At 46.4% G+C, this 24,960-nt stretch overlaps 4 protein-coding genes across 5 annotated transcripts; 2 read left to right on the top strand and 2 right to left on the bottom strand.

Moving 5' to 3' along the window:
* Positions 1-422: 422 nt before the first annotated feature.
* LOC127760694 (protein decapping 5) lies at positions 423-5,283 on the bottom strand. The gene is made up of 8 exons (XM_052284993.1): positions 4,964-5,283; positions 4,532-4,632; positions 3,978-4,058; positions 2,970-3,905; positions 2,245-2,310; positions 1,294-1,488; positions 1,097-1,207; positions 423-1,030 (listed from the first exon to the last, which is right to left on the bottom strand). Exons 1-8 carry the CDS (start codon positions 5,166-5,168, stop codon positions 866-868), a joined length of 1,860 nt encoding a protein of 619 aa, XP_052140953.1. The 5' UTR covers positions 5,169-5,283; the 3' UTR covers positions 423-865.
* An 881-nt stretch (positions 5,284-6,164) lies between these two features.
* LOC127769404 (peptidyl-prolyl cis-trans isomerase CYP26-2, chloroplastic) lies at positions 6,165-7,518 on the top strand. Its single transcript, XM_052294992.1, has 2 exons — positions 6,165-7,034; positions 7,132-7,518. The coding sequence occupies exons 1-2, from the start codon at positions 6,208-6,210 to the stop codon at positions 7,244-7,246; spliced, it is 942 nt and encodes a 313-aa protein (XP_052150952.1). The 5' UTR covers positions 6,165-6,207; the 3' UTR covers positions 7,247-7,518.
* LOC127782102 (uncharacterized) lies at positions 7,512-8,074 on the bottom strand. The gene has a single exon (XM_052309175.1). It carries the CDS (start codon positions 8,070-8,072, stop codon positions 7,512-7,514), a length of 561 nt encoding a protein of 186 aa, XP_052165135.1. The 5' UTR covers positions 8,073-8,074.
* A 4,640-nt stretch (positions 8,075-12,714) lies between these two features.
* LOC127762091 (piriformospora indica-insensitive protein 2) lies at positions 12,715-15,844 on the top strand. Of its 2 annotated transcripts, XM_052286458.1 has the most exons (3): positions 12,717-13,286; positions 14,326-14,746; positions 14,828-15,841. In XM_052286458.1, exons 1-3 carry the CDS (start codon positions 13,032-13,034, stop codon positions 15,502-15,504), a joined length of 1,353 nt encoding a protein of 450 aa, XP_052142418.1. In that variant the 5' UTR covers positions 12,717-13,031; the 3' UTR covers positions 15,505-15,841. The 2 variants fall into 2 exon arrangements, with proteins under 2 accessions (XP_052142412.1, XP_052142418.1); XM_052286452.1 differs by having other exon boundaries at positions 12,715-13,286; positions 14,326-15,844.
* Positions 15,845-24,960: the final 9,116 nt, after the last annotated feature.

Raw genomic sequence — 24,960 nt, 5'->3', positions numbered from 1 at the left:
AAGGGAGAATCGCCATTGTGCACTGCGTGCTTTCTCGTGCCTAATGTGTTGATGCACGTGTGCCTGTTGCCATCTTTCCCTTCGTTGCCATGGTACTGGCCGGTATGCAAAGACAAGCCATAGACAAAGTGAGCCATACACCAAGGAAAAGAAGAAAAAAAAAAAGAACACTTGAAAAACGGATAAGCCACCGACGGAGGAGTGCAACCCCACAGCCACACCGGCGGCCGACCAGGCTCACTGTTTGTACTTTACTGGGCTCTCAAGTCTCAACACAAAAGAAACCGCCACACTGGTACCTATACCACCCACCAGTTTGCAGCACAACTCTGCATTCTGTCTCTGTTCAGCAAAATCAAACAAGAGCGGATCGCAAGAACAATAGGAACAAAAACCGTTGTAATCTCAGTTGCAACAGTCCATATTAATATGATAAACTTGATGATTAAGCACTTCAAATTCAAAGTCAAAGCAATCTCTTTAGCATATAAAGGTACAAAAACAAACAACACAGCTAAGTCTAGAAAAGAGACAAAAGAGTCACCGAGTGAGTTAAGCCCAGCATGGTGTACCAGGAATGAGATCCGCCTATACAAACTAAATCCCACTCACATGGTAACACCCTAAAGAGTAAGAGGCACACTTTGCACCTACTATATGATGATAGAGCATCAGCTGCCCCCATCTACTGACAACTCTAGGGGTATAAACCACCGGACATCAAACCTATACGGCCCCCGCCAACACAAGGGGCACGCTAAGTTCCGTTTATTTGGACAACAGTAAGAGCCGGTGCATCATGGTGAAGGATACAGCACCAGCCGGTATGACTGGCAGTACATATCTGCTATCATCATCAGCCCCTTCAGTAGGAACCACGGTGAGGGTAAGAGTTACCCTGCCCACCCCTTCCTCCCATGTTTCCATACCCTCTGCCACCATAGTATGACCCACGGGCACGACCGCCACCACGGTAACCACGCCCCCCACCACGATACGGCTGGCGATGCCTTGGAAAATCACCAAAAGTCTGCAGAAAACAACCATCAGCAAAACAATGATGGTACAACATCAAGAAAGCAGGTGGACCTTGTACCTCTGTATCTAGTTTGCGCTGTTCGGAAAATCTTGACCTCCCGTTTTGCCCTCCACGTCCAAATGTTCCACTAGTGAGGGAATCAAAAAAGTCATCCTTGACATAAACAGGCTGCATGGAGGTTGAAAGACATGTTTTAGTTATTGCTGAAACAAACAAAACCAATCTATATGTCCAAAAAAATGTTATCATTAAACCTTAGCAGCTAGCTCAGGATTTTCTGTTTCCTCATCCTCCAGGTCTTCATCAAACACATCATCGCCCAGCTCACCATCTTTGTCCCTTGAATGGGATTTCTTACCAAGATGACCCCAGACTTCATCTTTGTTAAACTTCTCATTCATGGCCATGAAATCAAATTCTTCAGTAAAATTCGTTACTGACTGCGAAAACTGCAAAACAACAGACTCAAAAGTATTAATACTGCAATCAATACCAGATGCTCTTTAATAAGCAGCATCATAATCATATAAAAACATGTAACATGATAAAGATATTCCCTTACAAGGAAACAACATGAATCATTCCAAGGTTTGTGGAGTGTCATTTTCTTAAGGGCATCTTCGGCTAAGTTTAAAATTAATTTGGTTGCTCTATAAACTGCAGTGCCTCAAACACATGTGCCTTAGACTTTTACTCAAATCACTAAACCAAAGTGAAAGGCATTATGGCATTGCCTTGAGTTCAGCAAAAAATATTCAATATTCCTCCATTCCAACTTAGGCCTTAAGTCCAAGCCTTTGGAAAAATAGGCACCATAGATTTAGATCCATCATGTTTTCAGTTCCTTCACAAGTTTGTAGATGCTAGCATGACCCACATTGTTACAGCCAACAGTTTTTTGAAGGTATTGCATAAAAAGGAGTGTGCTTGGAGTTCTTTTTACAAGTTTTACCAGGTCATCTTTAAAAAAGAAAATAGTTTGATTTCACATTCAAATAGTTTTAGTTATTTAAGTGTTGTCTGTGGGGGAGGAATAGGATCTTTTAAAGATAGAATTCCTATTCTAATTAAATGCGTAGCATAAATTAGCAAGGGGAACTGCAAACACCAGGGATAACAAAAATTGTAAGACAATAGTTAAAGACCTACAAATAAGAGCACAAAAGTTAAAGGGATACTCAAAAGGTATAAAGTGTCACTCGTACCGCGCTGCCTCTACCTCTTCCACGGCCCCTGTAGTGGTGATTGCTGTGTGAACCAGCTCCATTGTACTGAAAAAGAAAACAGAGAAATAACATACTGAAGGGCATGTGTACTAACAACAAACAAAAAAACACTGAAGGATAGAAGAGATAATCAAAACATTTACTACTAGCACATTTGTGATGTTAATATGACAAAATGGTGTTCCAAAATCAAGCTTGACACAAGAAAAGATGTAAAGGATAGCAAGTGAACTTTCAGTACGGATACAGAAATTATACAATTAGGAAGGCGTATCCAAGTTTCCAAGATCAGGGTACATATTACCTACTTTTCTTTCAGAAGGAAAATTTTCACCTCACCTTGACCCATAGATCATAATTTCAAAATTGATTCGTGCTATTATAAACTCGACGAGGATATGCACTAAAATACTATGTATCACTAATTTATGTTTGAGCATATGTTTGCAGACGAGTAATGACTGGTTCCTTGTCTTAGAAGTAGAAGAAAAGAACTAAGACCAGCTTGTTAATTTTATCAAGCCAAAATAGGGAAGCTCATGCTCACTAACTCAAAAGGGCACTAATTTTCTGCTACAAAGGTGAAGGAAATCACATGTCCAAATATGTAAAGATGGTTATACACATAATGAGCAGGATTAGGAAAAAAAAAAGGAAAATATTTTCTTGTAAAGCACAACACGGGTGTAGAAATGCTGATGTACCTTTTGAGGTGTTTGTTTCGGCAATGGCAATATAGGCTCATTATTTTCAGGAAGAGCACGTGATGGTGGATCAGGTAGCAATGGTTCTACAACCCTAGTTTTTGATTCAACTGCCTTGAAATCTTTGCTGCTCATCTGTAAAGGTGTCTGCATGGACTGAGATGATGAAAGCATCGATGGAGCATTCTGCAGTAGTTGACCTGATGATGCCAACAAAGGTACGGGCATATCCATATGGGCTGAGCTAGATGAAGCAACAGTCGAAGAAATTGCCTGTGACACTGATTGGTATGCCAATGTTGAACCTGGAATATCCGCAGTCTTATTGCTAACAAGCGAACTAAAATTATGTGGGGCCATTGCACTACTTTCAGCAATGGATGTTGGCAGGCTAGCTAAAGGAAGGGTGGCGCCCACAGATGAAACCGGAGGAGTAAACAAAGGGCCCATGTTCGGCAGAAGAGGCTTTGAAGTTTCTGGAGCTAGTAAGTTAGCAGAAGGTGCTGTTGTAGTGGGCAGGATACCAGAGGAAGGGCCTTGGGTAGTACCAGGTGGTTGCAACAAGGGAGGCTGCAGTTCTGACAGCTTTTGTGGCCCTGATGATAGAGTAGGATTCAATCCTGCATATTGGAGACCCTGGGGAACTGATAATCCTGGCTGGAGCAAAGGAGGTTGCTGCAAATGAGGTGGAAGCCCACCAGGTGGATAATATCCCTGCCAATACATTGGGGGAACTGAAAGGCCTGATGCATTTCCAGCAGAAGGTGGAGCAGATGATCCCCATGGAGCACTCCCAGGTTGATATAGAGGAATATTGCTCTGAAAACTTGGCCTCTGAAGCCCATATTGAGCTGCCTGGGAGCTGAGGTCTGGTAATACTGCACTTCCAGCAGAAGGCAAACTTGAAGAAGCCGATGCTGGCTGAGAATAGTGTGACTGCAGAACAGAATTGCATGAGTTGTGCGGCTCTAAGAAGTATTTTTCAATGTTTTTGTTTCATTGCGGTACCTGTATTATGGCAGGATCATTGTGCGGGGCAGCTGGTTGTGGTGGTGGCGGTGGAGGTGGTGATGACTTAACTTGCAAATCCTGGAGAAACAAATAAACTGGCCTTAGGTAGAGATATGGTGCAAAAGCATGTTAAATCAAATAGATAGAAGATAGTGAAAAGGACATTTTACAGGAAACATGTCCTTGAATCTAGATACAAATTGGATATATGCAACCGCAAAACTGACCAAACAAAAACACTTCACGGACTGGCTAATGCTACCATAGCCTAATATGATGTTACTATCAGCTAACTTAACATTTTGACGCAGTAAACAGATGGCATAAATTCAACAATCAGTGCACAACATGAGCAATCACTCATGAATGTTTGGCTAATGTAGGCATCCTTTTCATGCTTCATTGCCCCTGCCAGTCTGAATCTGGGCCCACCCAATGAAAACAAGGCAAATAGTAACACAAGAGAAATATTTCACACGTGTGTTTATACAAGCATGAATGATTTCACAAATCAAAATTGCACCAGTGATCCTGTTCATAAAGCAATATACCTTGATATCACTTCCCCGGAAAAGTATGTACTCATAAACTTTGGTGCTAGCAGGAATTTGCACTCCATCTTTCTTGCGCCCTTCGGTTCCAAATGATCGAACTAGAGAACAACAAATGGACAGACAGGTGTAAATCAAACATTGGCACGAACAAAGCATGTAACAGTGCTGGAAGTAAAGCAAAGCGTAGTCAACACTTGAGTTGTACGGGTACGAGAATAAGCATCAGGTGGCTTAAAAAATCTTTTAAGAAAAACTAGTCGCGAAGGTCAACATTGTTGCATCCCAGAAATTTCAAATTGAACAACAGGTAGCTAGGTTGGGGGCTGAGATTCGCCTCACGGGGGAACCAAATCTAGCGCTGAATCAAGCGAATCTGAGGAAATGAGAGGGGGGGGGGGGCGGGCGCGGGGGGCGGGATGGAATTATTACCATTGCGCAAGCCGATGCTGGACTCCTCGGTGTTGATGTTGTAGAGGATGCCCTCGTACCTGATCTCGCTCTTGGATGTCAAACTGATGAGGCTCCCGATGTACGAGTCCGGCGAGGCCGCCGCCCCGCCGCCGCTGGAGCCGGCCGCGGCGGGGGGCCCCGCGGAGGAGGAGGTCGACGACGACGGTGGGGCTTCCGCCGCCATGGCCACCGCGGGCGCGGGTGTGGGCGAGGGCCGGGAGCTAGGGTTAGGGATGCGATGCGAGAGAGGGAGAAACGAAACCCTAAGCGGCTGATCCGTTTGGGATGTGCGCTTTGGTTTGGATGGTGTTTTAGCCTATTAAACGGGTCGTTTGGGTTAGTTTGGGAATTGGACAGGACGTGGCTTCCATCGGAGGCCCAATATGTTGCCATTCTCTTGCCACCAATCCAAGAAGATGCCCAATCAAATTTACCTCTTGTTTGATTTCGTTTAGTCCCTTTTAAATGGTTTAGAGAGTTCAAATTACAAAATAATAAATGAATAGTTTACTTTTTCATAATGTTATGGTAGGCCGCAATGAAAAATAATACCCTCCATGTGATAACCTATCTGATACTCTTTCGGACAGCTTTTCCCGAAGCCAATATATTTTTTTTGCTCATTCATTTCTTATCATTATTATTGTTGTTTGTTATGTGGTCAACTTTTAACGATAGTAGCGATATAAATAATAATTACTATTTGTTACCTTCTTTTCCTTGATCCTTTATTCGACATTGGTTTAAATTTTTAAGTGTACAATTACTCGTGTTTCTAAATTGAAATATTAGTTTGAAACATGTAAACCCTTGTGAATGTCATCTCTTATTCAATGAACTATTTTTTTTCTTAATTACACAGCAGGTGTACAGGCAACACCACCTTCAAACAACCGCTAATGTGTGCTCTAACAAATAAAAAATATGGAAACCAACAAATACATGGTTTATTTTACTAAAATCATAATGAAAGCTTGTTCTATAGCCATCTTTTTCTATTGTTATACTTAGACATTATAAAATTTCAGTGGATCAACCGTTGTGTGTCCAAATCTTCTAGTAGGATATGTCACATCCAGTTTAAGATTTTTTTTTTAAAGAACGGAGAGAGTAGTAGCAGAAAATCCCAGGTAGGTCGTCCTACGTAGCAAGCAGATGGATTATCTTATCCAAATCAGCCACGCCTCGTCACTCGCCACCCACACTGCGCAAGCGCAACGCATATGCCAAATCACCATCCTTTTGATGCGATGCAGCTCTCACCTCTCGTCTCGCCAGCAATGTCGCACCAGATTCTCCACACCTCCAACCCCACGCTGCCGACGCCACCTCAGCCGCACACTCACCACCCGCCGGTGCCACCGCTGCCCAAGCTCGGTCGCCGCGCCGCGCTCGCCATCGCGGCCGCGCCGGCGATCCTCAGCGCCACACCAGCGCCATCCAGAGCGCAGGAAGCAGCAGCAGCAGCAGCCGCCGCGCCCTGCATCGCCGACCTGCCCGTCACCGCCAAGGCCTTCCTGGACGTGTCCATCGGCGGCGAGCCGGCGGGCCGCATCACCATCGGCCTCTTCGGCGACGCGGCCCCCGCCGGCGCGTCGCGCTTCCTGTCGCTCGTCACGGGCGTCGGCTACCGGCGCAAGGAGTTCGTCAAGATCGTGCCGGGCTACGTGCAGCACGGCGGCGTGGTGTCGTACCCGGCCATCCCGGCGGTGACCGACCGGCTGGCGGCGGAGATGGGCGCCGTGCGCGCGCAATGCGGCGGGGACAGGAGCCCGCACGCGGCGGCGGGGGCGGTGTCGATCGTGGTGAGGGACCCGAGCCTGCCGCCGCCCAAGCCCAAGCTGGTGGCGCGCGGCGGGAAGCTGGAGGTCGACCAGGAGCAGGTTGGCGTGGTGCCCAACGGCACCGAGTTCGTGATCACCACCGGCGACGCGCCGGAGCTGGACGCGTCGGCGCTGGTGGTCGGGAGGGTCGTGGACGGCATGGACGTCCTCGGCAAGATCGCCGCCGTGCCCACCGTCAAGGATAACACTGCCTCTCCATACTTCAGGTCGATCACTCTCACTCCACCTAGCTGCTTGACCTTGCATCGATCAAACTGAATATTTGCAGACTGAACATGTATTAATATCACTGTGACTGTGCAGAGTAGCCAAGTTGATCGGGGACAAGAGAGCAGTGGTTGCAGAGCGAGGGTTCAACCGCCCATACACCAAGATCCTAATCACCAATTGTGGAGTCATTGAACAGCAACAGCAGTAGAGTGCTAAGCTCATTTCTTTGTTTCTGCCTTGCCTTTCATGTCTCTAGTTTGTGCAAAGGGTCATTATTATTGGAGCTCTGTTTGCAAGAGGATTTTGATTACTCGTGGACTGATAATATAATCAGCGATATATATTTATATATAGGGAGGGAGAGGATTAAAAAGGATTGTGAAGAGAATAGATCAGAGTCTTTGTAAAAACACATGCCACACTGTGTTTACAGAACACCAACTTATGTTAAAAAGAGATGGAGGATGTATTGACTAATTATCAGTTGGGGGGAATTCAGTGAGAAGGTTGATGAGATCACGGGCGACGCTGCATCTGTCTTTCATCTTCTGGTCGACGTCGGCCATCACCGAGCTCACCTTGGCGGCGGCGAACGCCGCGTCGCACGTGTCAGCGGCGCCACCCGCCCCGGACACCAGCCGCGACGCGGCGGTGTAGTCGCCGGAGCCGAGGCTGTCGTGCGCGTCGATGTCGAGGTCGTTGGCGGCGTCGAAGTAGGCGCCGCTGCAGGCGCGCAGAGCGTCCCCCTCCGGCGTGCCGCCGCCGTACCTGCTGGACCTGTCGTTGATGAGGGCCCCGGCGTCGCTGGCGGCGGCGACGGCGAGGTCGAGCGCGGCGCCGGCGAGGTCGGAGACGGTGGATACGTCGGCGCTGTCCGGGTTGGCGGTGAGCACGGCGACGCACTTGGCGTTGTGGGTCTTGCTGCAGGTGGTGGCGATGAAGCCGGCGTCGGCCATGGCCACGGCGGGGACGATGGTCGAAATGGACAGCACGACGACGAGCACCATCGTCGTCGTTGCTGCGTAGGTCGCCATTGCCATTGCTTCGGCATCAGTGTTACCGCCGTGGTGCAGTGCATATATAGTAAGTAAGGTCAAGAATGATGAAGGCGCGGTAATTAATCCCGTTGATTTTGTAGAATGCGATCAACCTTTCCGTTGAGGAATTGGGGAGTTCCATTTGTTTGGGCCGGAAGTGGATTGTGGCTTAAGTGCAGCCCATACGAGTTCTGTGCATTGGCAATCCGGGCCCTAGCTCTCGCAGGCCGACTAATATGGGCCGCCAGGTGAAGAAAAAGCGGAGGAATTAGGGATTGGGACCAGAGTCCACATTCGATCCCTTCTGAGTTCTGAGCGCCGGGGCGGCGGATGGCCGCCGTTGGTTGTCAACGACGCCGGCGACATCAGCAGCTAGCTAGCAGATGATTAAAAAGGTAATTATGCTTGGTATTGTGATCATCAATTGTACTCATGTGGGCCTGTGGGGGATCGATGGCCATGGCTATGATCTACTTACTATTCTAAATATATTGGACCACACGACCATTGCATCTCCTCTCATCCATCGCCAGCCCAGCTGCATCTACAATCGCTAGACGCCATACACACTCCCTGTATATATCTTTTTTGCATTGCCATCTGATTAATCGCCAGGTATTTGCAGTTATTGATTAATAATTAATTTGTCCTTTCCAATCTAAAACGCTATCATCCAGATCCACGTAGTACATACACGGTACGCCCAGATGATGAAGATCCATACCCAACAATACCTACCTAGTGCCATCGATCGGTCAATCCTTCCTTGTTATCCTAGATGATCTGTAGTAGTAGTAGTAGTAGCAGTTCACTTAATTACGCTGAATATGAATGTACTAGCACCACTGGGACCTAGTACCACCAATAATTACCTTAGCTTGGGTCTAACATCCCCAAAAGGCAGTCAAGTTCTCATTACCAGTACTTCATCATCGTCTTAATCTCACTACCCGTACCCTACGTACGTACGTGCATGAATACTGCCAGATATGCACATCCATGATCCAACCATGGAGAAATCAAGCTACCAGACTATCAGCAAAGCAAAGCAGCATAATGGCAACAATGGAACGTTCCAAAGCTCCATCCATCAATGCAATTGCAATGCATCATCATATAGGACTCACTCTGTAACTCTGGGCTAGCAGGTTGCTCACTTCAGCGCAGTATACTCCATGATCAGTGAGCAGTGTATACTGATGATATACTAGTATTACCAAGCTGCATACATGTACTGAATGGAATGATGCATGTATGGGCCAATGCAACTCGGAAAGAGAGGTCCGGTCCCCAACCCAACCCAACCCAACCCAAAGAAAATCATTGTAAATCTGGGATCCCCACACATGACATGACGTGGGTGCATCTCATATCGATCGCCCAATCGCAAGCACCGCTCATGTTTTCGCATGCATATGGTCCCCTAGCTAGCTTGCTGCTCTCCACTCCAACACTCTACTACTGCTCAACCAAAAGCACCTCATCCGATCCCATCTCGTTTGCATTTCCTCTCACCATCTACCGTCCTACTGCTCTGTTATTACTCCTGCTAAACACCACCACGTCTTACTGTCCTCTTTACCTGGAGCACTCCTCCTTAATGATTCTTGAGTCTTCGGCAAATTCTGCTGCTTATCGTTGGCTTCATCAATGTGGATGGATGTTAATAGTAGTAATACGTATCATCCTTTTTGGCTGTTGGGGCAAAGCAGATTTCTACCCATCTGATCCTGATATTCTTTTGGCATTTCAAAAGAGAGAACAACTAGGAATGGTCTGGATATGGAACAGTAGTAGTACACAAAGGACTGCATCACTTAAATTCAGAAGCATCCACCACCACTAATGTCTTCCCTAGGCCAGTTAACTGTCTAACAGTCAACTGACAAGTCAGTAAAGAAATTACTCCTCCTACACCATTGCAGTGCAGGCATGGCATGTGGTTAGTTACCGAAAAACAGTGAGAACTACTGGTGCTAGTGCTAATTCAGGGAGCCAGAACTAACAGTAACCTGCATTTTCACACTGATCAGAATTCAGAAAAGAGAGACGGTTAAAGCACTCTCTAATCATGATGAGTACTCTCCTCCTAGATCGTCTTTGGTTTTGTTTCTCTCTTTCTTTCTCAGCCTTTTGGGGGTGGTTTTGTTTGCAGTTGCAGAGGTATCGATGGCACTAGTACAATTGCAGGAGTAATAATAAAAGACCAGCCGATGTGTGGCCCATCATCCTCCATCGTCTTTTGCAGAAAGAGCAGTGCACCAAAATTCAGACAGATCCATACAATACAGATACTCCTACTACAGGGGTACTAGTCGTAATGACGAGCTGATTGATCCATCATCACGAGTCAATCATACACTTAAAAGGAGTCGTACAGGAATCATGGCTCGATCAAGCTGACACTGATTGGTTTGCTTAATGATAGCTGCTGCTAATTGAAAAGCCCTAATTGCACGGGCTCTTTTTTTCCTTCCTTTCATTCTTCAGATGCAGTGGCTGCTGCCGTGCCGGTTACTACTACTGTTGAGCCCCAGTAGCATTTCGTTTGCAAGGCTTTCAGCTGCTGGATGCACAACAATATGATACTGTTCTGCCTGTGCATAATCCAGACATGTCTGGCGCTCGTTGGCAAGGAGGATCATCATAGATTTCTGGGTTATTTGGTTGGTTGCCTTACTTTACTGATGGGCATGTGTTGCTGGGATATCCATGTAGTACTATACTTGAGGCAAATATGAGGTTTGACTCAAGTGTCCGAAATGGCTTTTGGTGGACTGGAGAGGAATCGAACTGTTGCAACTCGATGCTGAGCGAAAGGAGAAGAAGATGAAAGAAGGCGGCAGGCATCGCGTCGACCGTGCCATGCCGTCTGCCGCTGCCGATGCCCCCCACCACCAAGTGTTCGTGCAATTTCTGCAATGCTCCGTGCAATGGACTGGAGGAAGCAAAGCAAAGCAAGATCTCTGTCTGCCTCACCTCGATCAGTGCCTGGCTGGATGGATGGCTGCCTATGCTATCTCGTGCATGCATGTCTCTGTGCTGTCCTTGCTCCTCGATCAGTTTGCTTGCTCATCCATCCTCTGTCAACTGTGATTTTGTGATTTGCATTTGGTCGCCATCTCGACCTGTTAATTTCTCAACGAATGGGTTTTTGCCCTCGTCTCCGATCTCTCGCCGGTATAGCACGCTTCGCTAGCACAACAAGGAGTGGTAGCTCGAGTAGTCAGCCTGCAGTGTCGTTACGCGTAGCTGTGGGCATCAGATCTCCAGTTTTTACTCCTCCACTACTCATCACCATCTAGTGATAGGAGTATGTGTAGGATCGATAGGATAGCAGCAGCCAGCGTTGCATATTGCATTGGGCACTGTGATTGATATGTGATGCGCGCCCACACCGCAGGCACAGCCACAGCCCACAGCAGCAGCAACAGCAGCCGCCCTAAAAACCAACGATTCATATGCCCCCTACCCCTACTATACTTTTCTCTGCAAAGCGGAGTAAAGCCGAGTAGCTCTCCTCTCTTCTTCTCCTCTTTTACTCTCTGCTTTTTTTCACCATGGGCGGCTGAAGCTTAACATAAGCATACAAACAATTTTTTTGAGAAAATGAACACAAGCATGAACAGTTAAACACACATGGTGTTCATGTGCCACAATGTTAGGAGTACAATTGAACCCACGTCATGGCAGGTTTATAGGCTGTCGTTGTTTCGCCTTCACAGATCGATTCTAAACTCTTGAGGCATCCTCATTATTTACATATTATTTAAACAGTTAAAAAATATTTAAAAAACAATAAAATGAATTAATAATAAAATCCAATAAATCACTCTACATCAGGTCATAATTAACTTATACAAGTTGCAAAAAGAAATTTAACTGTAACTGTAGATATACGTTACCTAACTATAGTTTAATTGGTTTTTCGTAACTTGTAGAAGTTAAACCTCTATGTTTGTAGAGTAAGGATGTTATCGGATGCCCCTCTTCCCAACCCCTCTCATTCATTTTCCATGCGCACGCTTTTCAAATGGCTAAATGATGCGGTTTTTGCAAAAAGTTTCTACACGAAATTTGCTTAAAAAAATCAAATTAATCCATTGTTGAAAAAAAAGCTAATACTTAATTAATCACGCGCTAATAGACCGCTCCGTTTTCCGTGCGGAGGCACTATATTCCCAACCTGAACATGTGAACACAGCCTAAATCTATCTTCTTTTTTTAATTACTATTTAAATAATATGCAAACAATGAGGGGATATCTTTTCTAGAGATTAAAATCAACTCCTGATTATAAGTATACCGTTTATTAGCGACAAAAATAATTTATATATACAACTTTTACTTCTATATATAGGAGTTCTTAGCAACTTAAAGACAATGCTGAAAAATAAACAACGATGATAAAAATATCAAAATTAACTTTAAAATTATGTTTTAAAATTTTAAAACTGGGTTGCTGCTGATAAGCCGAAGACCAAACAATGAGAGCGTCGATGTATTATACAAAAATGCCCCATACATTTCTGATTGCTCCCATACGATTTGGGCGGGGGCCAATCTAGTTGTCAACTTCTACTACTGCTAGGAGGAGTAGTCACATGATCCAATCTCTCCTCTCCTCGCCTACAAAACCAAAGCCACACTCCTTCCTTCCTTGGGATCCCCAGACCCAGTGCAGGGTTGCAGCGCTTTGCATAGGAATGTCTCGCCTTCCTCCTCCTCCTCCTTCTCTTCTTCTTGCAGCTCATCGAAAGCCACATAGTATAATATTCGCCACCTAAAAGCCCACCACATCCATCCATCTTGCTTGCCACACACCCAACACTCCCCACAAGTCAGCTCAGTGACCGCCATGGCTGCTGCTGCCTGAGCTGAGCGAGGAGTACTATATTGCAGCGTCCAGACCAGTCCAGGTCTGCTTGCTCGGCAGAGTGCTTGTTGCGCCAAACAATGAGGCAACCACAAAGCAGAAAGCTCCTGCAGCTGCAGGCTCTTTCTCTGCTGCTCTTCATCATCGCCCTGCACAGCCGCCTCCATGGCTGCTCGGGCCAAGGTGAGGCGGCGGACGGCTCGGCGTCCACGGCGGCGGCTCCAATGGAGGAGAAGGAGAAGAGGGCTCTCTACGCGGCCATCGAGGGATTCGTCGGCAAGGGCTGGAATGGCTCCGCCCTCTATCCTGACCCCTGCGGCTGGTCTCCCATTCAGGTTTCCTTTCTCTCTGCACACACCACTACTACACAGTTCTTGATACTAGTCGCTTTGAGCAAATTTCTGTTCTTTCTGTGAGGCAAATTCATGGTTCAAAGGATCTTGGGAGGGCAGGGTGATCTGCACTAGAGATTTCTTCATTAAGTTATGCACCAAGAGTGCAGCTTGAGATATTTGTGCAATTATTTTTGTTTGAAAGATCCAAATTTTAGCAGTATCCTTGTAGTATGTTCCTTCTTTGTTTCAATTTCATGTTCTTGTGTGTAGCCTCTGTGTTGGTGAAGTGTTTCTGCATTTTGCGGCTGCCCTGTTTCTCAACTGTGGCTGAGTGAGACCTCTGAAAACATTGGGTCTCCGATGTTACTCGATATAGGAGATTCTCTTGGACAAGAACTTTCCACTCACATGAAAAGAATCTCTCTGATTTGAAATCTCCATGTTTTCTTAACATACAGATACTACAGGAGTATTCTCATGTCTTCTCTTTTCATCTCATGATATTCTCATCCCTTGGTTCTTTTGCTGTGGAGATGCTCCCTCTTTTTTCCACTACATTTCGCCGCTCTGTCCTCCTTTTTCCCATCCCTGCACTTTGAGCTGCTGTTACTCACTCATAAGCAACAGTTGCTCACGACTCGCTCCTTTTATGGCATGGATCTAATTAACACATTAGTATTTGCCCTCCCAGAATACCATAATTACTTACATTTTGATGCTGATATATAAAACTAACGAGGAAATTGGAGCTGCTATAAAAAGGAGCAAATCTCTGTTACTACATTAATCAAATTCTGTCAACCATGTGATCCTTCCATGTCTGTTACTACCAGTAGTGTACTACCCAAAAATTCTGTTTACTGGCCCGTCATTTGGTACCTTTCCATGTGTGTGAAAGTGGTGACAGCTAACATTTGCACTGTAAATTCCAAAATTCAGGAAAAGAAAAGCTTTAGCTCCTTTTATTAAAAAGTGTGTTTGTGAATTCAAATTGAATGGAGAAAAGCAATTAACAGGATGCCTCTGAATTTTGTTGCAGGGAGTGTCATGTGATCTGTTCAATGGGCTGTGGTACCCAACAGTGATGAGCATTGGCCCAGTTCTTGACAACTCACTGCAGTGCTCTGCTGATGCCAAGTTCAGTCCCCAGCTGTTCGACCTCAAGCGCCTCAAGACCCTCTCCTTCTACAGCTGCTTCCCGGCGACCAACCCGACTCCCATTCCGGCCACCAGCTGGGACAAGCTCGCCGGCAGCCTGGAGACGCTCGAGTTCCGCACCAACCCTGGCCTGACGGGGCCCATACCGGCGTCGCTCGGCCGCCTGTCGAGCCTCCAGTCGCTGGTGCTCGTCGAGAACAACCTCACCGGTGCCGTGCCCGCCGAGCTCGGGTCTCTGGTGCGGCTGCGTCGGCTCGTCCTGTCCGGGAACGGGCTGTCCGGGCAGATCCCGGCGTCACTTGGTAATGGGCATTTCGCCGAGCAGCTGCTGATCATGGACGTCAGCAATAACTCTCTAACCGGCTCTCTGCCTTCGTCGCTAGGTGGCCTCAAGGGACTCCTCAAGATGGACCTCAGCAACAACCTGCTGCAGGGTAGCTTGCCGCCGGAGCTCGCCGGGCTCGGGAGCCTGACATTGCTTGACCTCAGGAACAACAGCTTCACCGGCGGTTTGCCGTCCTTCTTGCAAGGCATGGCGTCGCTGCAGGACCTGCTCCTGTCGAACAACCCGCTGGGCGGCAGCCTGGGGCAGCTCGGGTGGGAGAGGCTGCGCGGCCTCGCGACGCTGGACCTGTCCAACCTCGGCCTCGTCGGAGCCATACCGGAATCCATGGCGGCACTGACCAGGCTGAGGTTCTTGGCGCTCGACCACAACCGGCTCACCGGCGACGTGCCGGCCAGGCTCGCGGAGCTGCCCAACATCGGCGCGCTGTACCTGAACGGGAACAACCTGACGGGGACGCTGCAGTTCTCGCCGGCGTTCTACCAGAGGATGGGGAGGAGGTTCGCGTCGTGGGACAACCCGGGCTTGTGCTACAGCAATGCCGCGGTGGACGCGGCGCACGCGCCGCCGGGGGTGACGGTGTGCAAGGTGGCCGGCGGCGTGGGGGACGGGAGGAAGCCGGAGGCGAGCTCCAGCCTCATGGCCACCTCGTCTGCTTCCAACCTCATCAATGGCTTCTGCTTCTTCTTGTGGATGGTGGCCACGTCTCTCTTGTAGCCAAAGACAGACACCAACTTTCAGAATCTTCAGATAGACGGAACAACGTGAAATGAAGAAACTGATTCTCTCTTAGTTTAGCTTGGCTAGTGACTAGTAGTGCTGTTCTTACTTTTGGCTCTCTTTTTTGGGTGTTTTTCTGATGATGGAAAAGGAAGAAATCCTGGTGGTCACAGTAAACACTAGTCTGAAACTGTGTAGTGACGAGTACTAGCTTGGTTGTTTTTTTTTGGGTGTAATTAGCATGTTTCTCCTGTGATGTTTAATTACGGGAAGTGGATAATGGATATAAGGTAAACTGCTCTCCTTGTCTGAAAATATTTTGCTCTGATGTGAGAGTATATATTTACTAGCTTGGTAATCATGCATGAGTCGGTAGCTAGATAGATCTTGACAGCCGTATATATGAGTTGGATTAGCTGAGGTCTGAGATTGGCCTCACATATGCATATGTATATCATTGTATTTCGGTATTGCTATATTTATGGCGCATATTTTTTTAAGGAAAAAACAGTCGTTTTCCTGACGGTAGATCTCCCTTGATTTAAATCAAGCTTACCTTCCCACGCTGATTGCCGATTTTTGTCGAGGTGTATATCAAGGATGACTTTATCACTTGATTACTTTGTTATTAATACTCAAAGAGACGTGATTTTGTGAGTTATTATTTTCTATTTCGCTAGCTTCCCTCTTCTTTTTATCGTGATTACATCCTAAACATATTAAAATTACATATGTAATTTAGACACTTATATATGTAATTTTTGGACTTACATTCTAAATAAACTTACATATATAATTTTGGGACTTACATACTCTATACAATAAAATTACATATGTAATTTAGAGACTTACAATGTAAAAACATACCGACTATTTGTTATGAAAAAATATGGCGCCATAAATATAGCTACTCTCTTGTATTTTTGTTTTGCAATACTAGCATTTTAGCTTGACCCAAGTGCTAGATAACTAGACTTAAAAGAAATCTTTATATGAAAATTTGAGCAAGTAAAGTTGCCTTGGTAGCATAAAGGAATAGCTTGAGCTTGATGCTGATGCTACACATAATATGCCTGAATGTATTACCTCCGTCCTAGAACAGTAATGTGGTAGTAGTGGTTTGGATTGAAGTAGCTCAAGAGACCAATTAACTGAAGGAGAGCAATAGGAAGAAGGAAAGAAAAAGAAAGAGAAGTGCTCCTAGAAACAACACATGCAGGGAGAATAGAGGGATGATGATGATGATGTTGCTGTTGCTATCGAAGAAGCTGTTGGCTGATGAGCAGAGCACGGAGGGGATGAACGATGAACGATGATGATCCATGGTACTGTATGGTGGTCGGATCCGATCCACAGCACCGATTGATGGACAGTGTTTCTTCACTGCGTTCAAAATCTGACAGGCACCATTGAAAGGCTCAAGACTGGAGCAGCCGGTACTACTCCAGTAGCCTGCACACCCTGCCACTGCCGCCATCTACTGGTACTAGTGGTAGAGTAGATACAGTACTCATGCTACTCTGCTTGCCAGTAGTCTTGGCTGACATCTTGGATGACATATTGGGCTGTGTTTAGATCTAAAGTTTAGATTTAAACTTCAGTCCTTTTCCATCATATTAACCTGTCATACACACATAATTTTTCAGTCACATCATCTCTAATTTCAAGTAAAATTCAAACTTTACGCTGAACTAAACACAACCTTGGCTGTCATCCTATGGAGTGTCATGCTGAAATTTTTACATTTTGGTCCTTTTTGAAAACTTATTTTACAAATAGATCCTGGAAAAACTTAAACCGGAAATGGTCCTTTTTTGACGCCAGAGTGGCTGGCGCCGTACCCCAACAGGGCGGCGCCAGCCACACTGACGCTGTGTCCGTGCCACCGTGGCACTAGGGCTGTCGTGGAGGTGCTGACTGGGCAGAATGGGGGCGCCAGCCACACTGGCGCCGCCCCTCATACCACGGCGCCAGCATGGCTGGCGCGCCCCTCCTCTGTGGGCCGACCCCTTAAACCCCGTGGGCACCACCACCTATCCCCTCCCCACTCCCATTTTCGCCCAAGCACCAGCCCGAGCTGAGCAGCAGCAGCTCTCCCCCCCTCTCTCCCCTCACCTCCCCACCTCAAATCCACTCCATTTGAACTCGTTTTTCGCGGGATTTTTTGTGGAAATTGAAGAGAAAGGTAGACTCCTTCATTCACCCCTCTTTTTTTTCGTTTTTATTGGTTGAATTTGTAGATCGGTTGGTAACCCTAGAACCCCTTTTTACCCAAATTTGTGATTTTTAGCATTTGTTCTTAGGATTGGCTTGTTGTAGTGCTACATGTTTGCAATGTACTCATTGGTGTCACGATTTTTTTAAACATATATGTGGTAATGTTAATTTTTGGATGGTTTGGTTGGATGGATGGATGAAAAATTATGGTTGAGGCATGAAAGTAATTTTAATTTGATGGACTTGATGCTATAGTCTATAGGTTAAACTTTTAACCATTAATTATATGAAGGTGAGAAAATTTTGGTTGCATTATATAAATTGATTATAGTTAACTAGAACTAGGTTGGGTTGTATGACGGAGTATTTGTAATATTTCGATGTGTAATGCACTAGTAAACTTGTTGATAGTTGTAGGTGGATTAAATATTTTTTTGGAGTAGTAGCTTTGGGACAATTTAAGTTATGCATTGGTTATAATATGTCGGTTTGGACTACGTTTAGGAATGAAGATTTAATTTTTGTTGCAAAGTTACATTTGATTTTTTGGTGTAGATGGATAGACTTGTTCGTGTTTACTACGGTGGTAAAGTGGTGGAACCTTATGTTGGTGCACATGTTGAGTTTGAGGATATGTCATTGAAGACCATTTTGTTTCCCACCCACCCAACTCTAGATGAACTAAGGTCACGAGTGAAAGAAGTTCTTGGATGGACCGAGGATAATGTAGAGATTCGTTTATATGGGAGATACGATGTTGGTCAAAGGCATAAGTATATATTAAATGTGATAGGTCAGTTGGAATGGGAAGTTTACTTTGATTTGGTAAAAGAGTCTCAGTTTAGATCTCTAGAGGTGTTTGCATCAAAGTTAGTTCGTACCGTAGAAAATTTGGATCTAAACAAATCTCCTTCTTATCATTACGTTGAGAAGAATTTTGTGACATATTATTCTCGTCGTGGAGGGGGTGCAAGTAAGACTGAGTTGGTACAAGAAGACTTGGAGGGGGAAGGAGAGAAGAAGAGACCTTTGCTTGGAAATGATTTATGGGTGGCAGGACCATCAAAGAGACATTGCGGTACTGATGATGTGGATGCAGCGAGGGAGATGAAAAGGGAGTTAGTACAAGAGGGGCTTGATCTAAGTGAACATTTGTCGGCGAGTGTTCATTGGTCGTCGTACGGAGTCAACCCTGAATACCCGACAGAAGTAGCAGGCCAATATGTGAATCCAGATGATTACTTTGATGTCGAATTGAGTGGTGGTCACGATTCTATCTCAGTAGAAGTCAATAGAGATGATGTTGACGAGGAGGCAAGTGTTGAGCAATATGATGTTGAATTTGCTGAAGACTCTGATGATGACCGTCCATTCCCTCCACTTACTAATAATGACAAGTTAGCATTAGAGGAATGTCGTGCGTTTGAGAAGGTGTTTGGGAGGAAGCCGGACATTCCTGAGTTTAGGGACCTAACACATGCCCATGGTGCACTACTAGATGGCGGCATCAACCTAGATCAGTTGCCAGAACCATTCCAGGTGGATGGTCTCAGAAAGGGTTTAGAGTTCCCATCCATGGTCGCATTGAAGCTATGGCTCCAGGAGTACGCCATCGTGCACCATCGTCCATACCGTGTTGTCAATTCTGCCGCAAATAGGAGGTACACTGTTAAATGTGAAAACCCACGGTGCAAATGGAAGGTCCATGCAACTAAGAGGTCTAGCGGCACGTGGAGGATATCACGGGTAAGTAAGGAACATAGTTGTGCTACTGCCGAAGGTTCAAGGAGCCACCGGCAGCTGACATCAAAGTTCATAGCAAATAGGTTATGCAATGCCATAAAACTGCAACCTACACTCTCTGCTTCTGCGTTAGCTTTGTATATATTTGAGGTTTTCCAGTATAGGGTGAAATATGGCAAGGCTTGGAGGGCACGAGAGGAGGCTATGAAGCTCATTTACGGTGAATGGGGTGAAGCGTATGTCCGTTTGCCCACTTTGCTGCAAACCATTAAGCAGAGGAATCCCAGTATGGTCTACCACATCGATACTCATCCTGATAGGGTTGTCAACGTTGATGGAGTGACCAAGAAAATTTTTATGCGTGCATTCTGGTGCTTTGGTCCTTCCATTGAGGCTTTTAAGCATTGTAGGCCAGTACTAGCTATAGATGCAACCTTCCTAACTGGGAAATACGGTGGTGCCTTGATGACTGCATTATCAGCTGATGCGGAGGATCAACTTGTACCTTTAGCTTTTGCCTTGGTGGAGAAAGAGAATTCACGAGACTGGTGCTGGTTTATCGATCTTGTCCGACGGGTTGTGGTTGGGCCGCATAGGGAGGTTTGTATTATCTCAGATCGACATGCTGGTATAATGAATGCCATGACGACTCCTGTTCCAGGATTGCCACCGGTTCACCACCGATGGTGCATGAGGCACTTCAGTGCTAATTTCCACAAGGCCGGTGCAGACAAGCATCAGACAAAAGAGCTCCTAAGGATATGTCAGATTGACGAGAAGTGGATATTTGAGAGGGATGTTGAGGCACTAAGGCAGCGTATTCCCGAAGGTCCTCGTAAATGGCTTGAAGATGAGTTGTTGGATAAAGATAAGTGGTCTCGTGCATACGATAGAAATGGCTGCCGGTGGGGTTACATGACAACCAACATGGCCGAACAGTTCAATAGCATGCTAGTTGGTGTTTGTAAGCTTCCAGTGACGGCCATAGTATCATTTACGTTCGTGAAGTGCAATGACTACTTTGTGAACAGACATGATGAAGCTTTGAAGCGAGTCCAGTTAGGGCAGCGTTGGTCTACCAAGGTTGATAGTAAGATGAAGGTGCAAAAAAGTAAGGCGAACAAACACACTGCAAGGTGTTTCGATAAGCAGAAAAAGACATACGAGGTCACAGAGAGGGGTGGTATAACGCGTGGTGGTGTTAGATTCGGCGCAAGAGCCTTCAAAGTTGAAGGTGAGGGGAACTCATGTTCTTGCCAAAGGCCATTGCTCTACCATATGCCTTGCTCACATCTTATACACGTTTATCTGATTCATGCAATTGATGAGTAATCTCCCAACCGAATGCCGTATCAGTTCTCTTCAAGAGCCGTTGTGAACACATGGGCAAGTCGCTTTGAGCCATACCTCGACCCCACATAGTGGCCACCCTACGATGGTGAAGAATTTGTTGCTGCCAAATTTGAAGATTAAAACAAGAGGGAAGAGTAGATCGAAACGATTCAAGAACGAAATGGACTCGGGTCTGGGTGGTTCTGGAAGGAAACCACCTTCATGCGTTCAACTTGATGCTACGCCGGTGCAAAATAGATGCTCGTTGTGTCACCAGGAGGGTCACAAGAAAACTAAGTGTCCTAAGCGTCCAAAAAAGAAGAAGTCCAAAAAAAAATATAAGTGTTAGGGAGGTAAATATTTTGTTTTCCTACTCATGTTCTCGCATTCATTTTCTTTTAATATATGTCACATTGGTAACTAGCGGTGAATTTATTACTTTTTCATGTAGGATGGCCGAGGAGGGACAACCGCCGACTTACCCAGCCTTGGAGGCGTACTACGAGGCCCCTCTTCGCGGGGCTGCGATCGAGGCGGGGAGGGTATGAATCGGCATTGATTCACTTGTGCATAAGTATCGGTAGCGTGTATTTGACATTATATTAACTAATTGATTTACAATTGCTAATGCAGGTACTTCAACCGCTCCGAGTCAGAGCTCATGCCCCCCAGTGTTCGACGATAGGTACATCCCGTACCTAAGGACGGCCGGGTTGCTCGGGGTGGCCTTGGTCGTGAGCAGAGGAATGCCAGTGTTCAACGCTCCTGCGTTGACAGCACTTGTGGATAGATGGAGGCCTGAGACACACAGCTTCCACCTCCCCAGTGGTGAGATGACCATCACTCTACACGATGTGGCTATGATCTTGGCCCTCCCATTACGGGGGCATGCCGTGACGGGCAGGACAGAGACTCCTGGATGGCGTGCACAAGTGGAGCAGCTGTTTAGCATTCCACTGAACATTGAGCAGGGGCAAGAGGGGAAGAAGAAGCAGAATGGAATACCCCTGTCTTGGCTGAGTCAGAACTTCTCACATCTTGATGACGACGCTGAGCCATGGCGTGTTGAGTGTTATGCCCGTGCATACATCTTGCACTTGTTGGGAGGGGTTCTGTTTCCTGATGCTGGGGGTGACATTGCTTCGGCGATATGGATTCCTTTGGTCGCCAACCTTGGTGATCTGGGCCGTTTCAGTTGGGGCTCAGCAGTGTTGGCGTGAACATATAGACAGCTCTGTGAGGCCTGTTGTCGTCAGGCACAATCATCCAACATGAGTGGTTGTGTGCTATTGATTCAGCTGTGGATGTGGTTAAGACTACCGGTTGGAAGGCCTAAGTGGAGGCAAAGCTTCACTCCTTGGCCCTACAATGAGCCAGACATGGAGAAGACAGTGGCCTACCTTTTTGAGAGTACTGCCACTGCACATACTCACCGGGATGTGGCATACAAGCATTATGTCAATGAGATGGACTGCTTACAGCCTCAACATGTAAGTACTTCCAATATCACTTCTAGTTAGACATTTACTTCTTTAATTGAGATACTAACCAACGACATCTCTTCAACTTTTGCAGATTGAGTGGTTACCATATCACACAAATGAGGCTTCCAGCCTGACCCCGAACTCGATGTGCAATCGAGACTCTGACTATTTCATGTACCAGTGCCCATTGATTTGTTTCTGGGCAGTTGAGTACCACCTTCCGCACCGTGTCATGCGACAGTTCGGGAAGAAACAAGAGTGGCCGGTTGAGGACATCTCAACTGGAGTTGAATTACACAAGTAAATATTTCTTATCTTTGTTTGCTTTCATTGTCAATGTTCAATTTTGTACCATTTAACCCTTGTCGATGCTCACTATTGTTTCATCACCTTCTACTTGTCTAGGTATGACAGGGTGAGAACAAAGAAGGTAAAAGACTGGGGGCTAGAGCATAATAGATACATTGATGAATGGAGGACAGCCGGAAGGAACGACAGGTACATCGAGACTATACACCAAAATCATATTTTCTCAGAGTACCTTCGTTGGCTGCATAGGACATATAGACTGTTCCTCCGTCCTACTTGGACGGAAGCCGACATAGAGGATGATCGCGACTCCGATGAGGGGCGGAATCCCTATGATGTCCGGACTAGAGTTGGATATCAAATGGAGTACGCCCCACTTAGAGACAGAGTCGTAAGTTTTCTTGCATTTGTCAAAGTTATTTCCATTTGCACCCTAGACCCTAACATATATCTTCTCACGCTTTCAGTCGAGAGAGCTCCTCAGGAGTGTGAATGAAATGGGGCATGCCCTCCAAGCTCCGAGGGGTGGTAAGGACACGGAGAACACACTCCGCAATGTTTTAGAGGTAAAATTTATTTAGCACTTTGCATTACTTGAGTTATGCCTAACAAACTTCTTTTTTTTTTTTTGAAATGCATAAAGTTCGTCAAAGGTGCCGGAAACTTGCAGCAAGATTAGGTTGCAGGTCGGTTGGATTGGACGACGTGTACCAACCGTGGAGACTACCACCACCACTACCTCAATCCGCGCGTCCAAGTACCGCTCGACACTCCATCAGGCTAGAAGAGCGTGAAGGAGTTGGTGGCTCGTCGTCGTCACGCATTAAGCAAGGGAGGGGAAAGGGGAAGGCACCGGCTCCACCAAGCGACGACGATGACGACGAGGACAAGGAGGATGAGGACTACGTTGCACCAGACGCGAGGAGATAGACATGTCGCAGCTTCTCGACGCGCCTCAGGGGATGCAACCCACGTAATACAACTTGCGATCCACTCGGGCAGCGAAAAAGAGGTAAAATGAGCTTACCATTCTCAAATGTTATTTGATTTCCCTTATTTTGTTTTTAAAATGTTTTGAACATTGGATTTTCAAATGTAGGTACACTCCGGGCTCGCAAGCAATTCGGCGCCAACGGAAGAAGTGATTTGTATGAAGTTAATCTATTGGTTGGTAGTATGACATATGTGGTGCACTATGTGATATAAAATGTGATGGACTATGTGAGGACTATGTGATGGACTTTTGACATTGTTTCATGTGTGGAATATAGGATGGACTTTTGGCATTGTTTGATGTGTGGGATATGTGATGAACTTTTGGCGTTGTTTGATGTATGGAATATGTGATGGACTTTTGGCATTGTTTGATGTGTGGAATATGTGATGGACTATGTGAGGACTATGTGATAGACTTTTGGCATTGTGATTTGTGCAATTGGAACTTGTTTTAGTCTGTACGAATCTGTGAATTGTAATTTGAATTGCGAACTGTGAATTGGTACATTTGTGCAATATGGATCTTCAATTTGCAGGGAGGCAGAGGGCGGCGCCAACCACCCTGGAGCCGCGGTTGGGGAGGGCGGCGCCAGCCAGTGCCGCGAGGTAGAAGAGTTTCGGGCTGGGGGGAGGGCGGCGCCAGCTACCCTGGCGCCGTGGTCCATGAGGGCGGCGCCAGCCGAGGCCCGAAGGCAGAAGGGCTTCGATGGGGGGAGGAGGGGGGCGCCAGCCACCTTGGCGCCGCGGTCTGGGGGGCGCCAGCCGTTGCCCGGAGGTAGAACAGACTTGGAGAAAATTTTGAGGGGGGGAGGGAGAAAGTTGGTGGGGCCCGTAGAGGAGGGGCACGCCAGCCATGCTGGCGCCGTGGTATGAGGGGCGGCGCCACTCCGGCTGGCGCCCCCTTCGGCCTAGTCAGCACCTCCACGACAGCCCTACTGCCACGGTGGCACGGGCACGGCGCCAGCCACGCTGGCGCCGCTATGTTGGGGTATGGCGCCAGCCACTCTGGCGTCCCAAAAAGGACCATTTCCGGTTTAAGTTTTTTCAGGGGTCTATTTGTAAAATAAGAAAAGGACCAAAATGTAAAAATTCCAGGAGTGTCAAGAGTAGTTTTTGATCAATAACTGTACTAGGCCCTTGTTTAGTTCCAAACTTTTTCTTTAAACTTTCAATTTTTTCATCACATCAAAACTTTCCTACACACATAAACTTTCAACTTTTCTGTCAGATTGTTCCAATTTTAACCAAACTTCTAATTGTGGCGTGAACTAAACACACTAATGACAATGGCAGGAAAGAAAATTTGGTATTGCAATGGCAACGTCCGTATAGTGTATCGACATTGCTATTGGTATTGGTATTGGCATCGTCA

Source organism: Oryza glaberrima, chromosome 1, assembly GCF_000147395.1.
Source record: "Oryza glaberrima chromosome 1, OglaRS2, whole genome shotgun sequence".
NCBI classification, from domain to species: domain Eukaryota; kingdom Viridiplantae; phylum Streptophyta; class Magnoliopsida; order Poales; family Poaceae; genus Oryza; species Oryza glaberrima.
The sequence above is the reverse complement of the archived record's forward strand: the minus strand, read 5'-3'. Positions and strand labels throughout refer to the sequence as shown.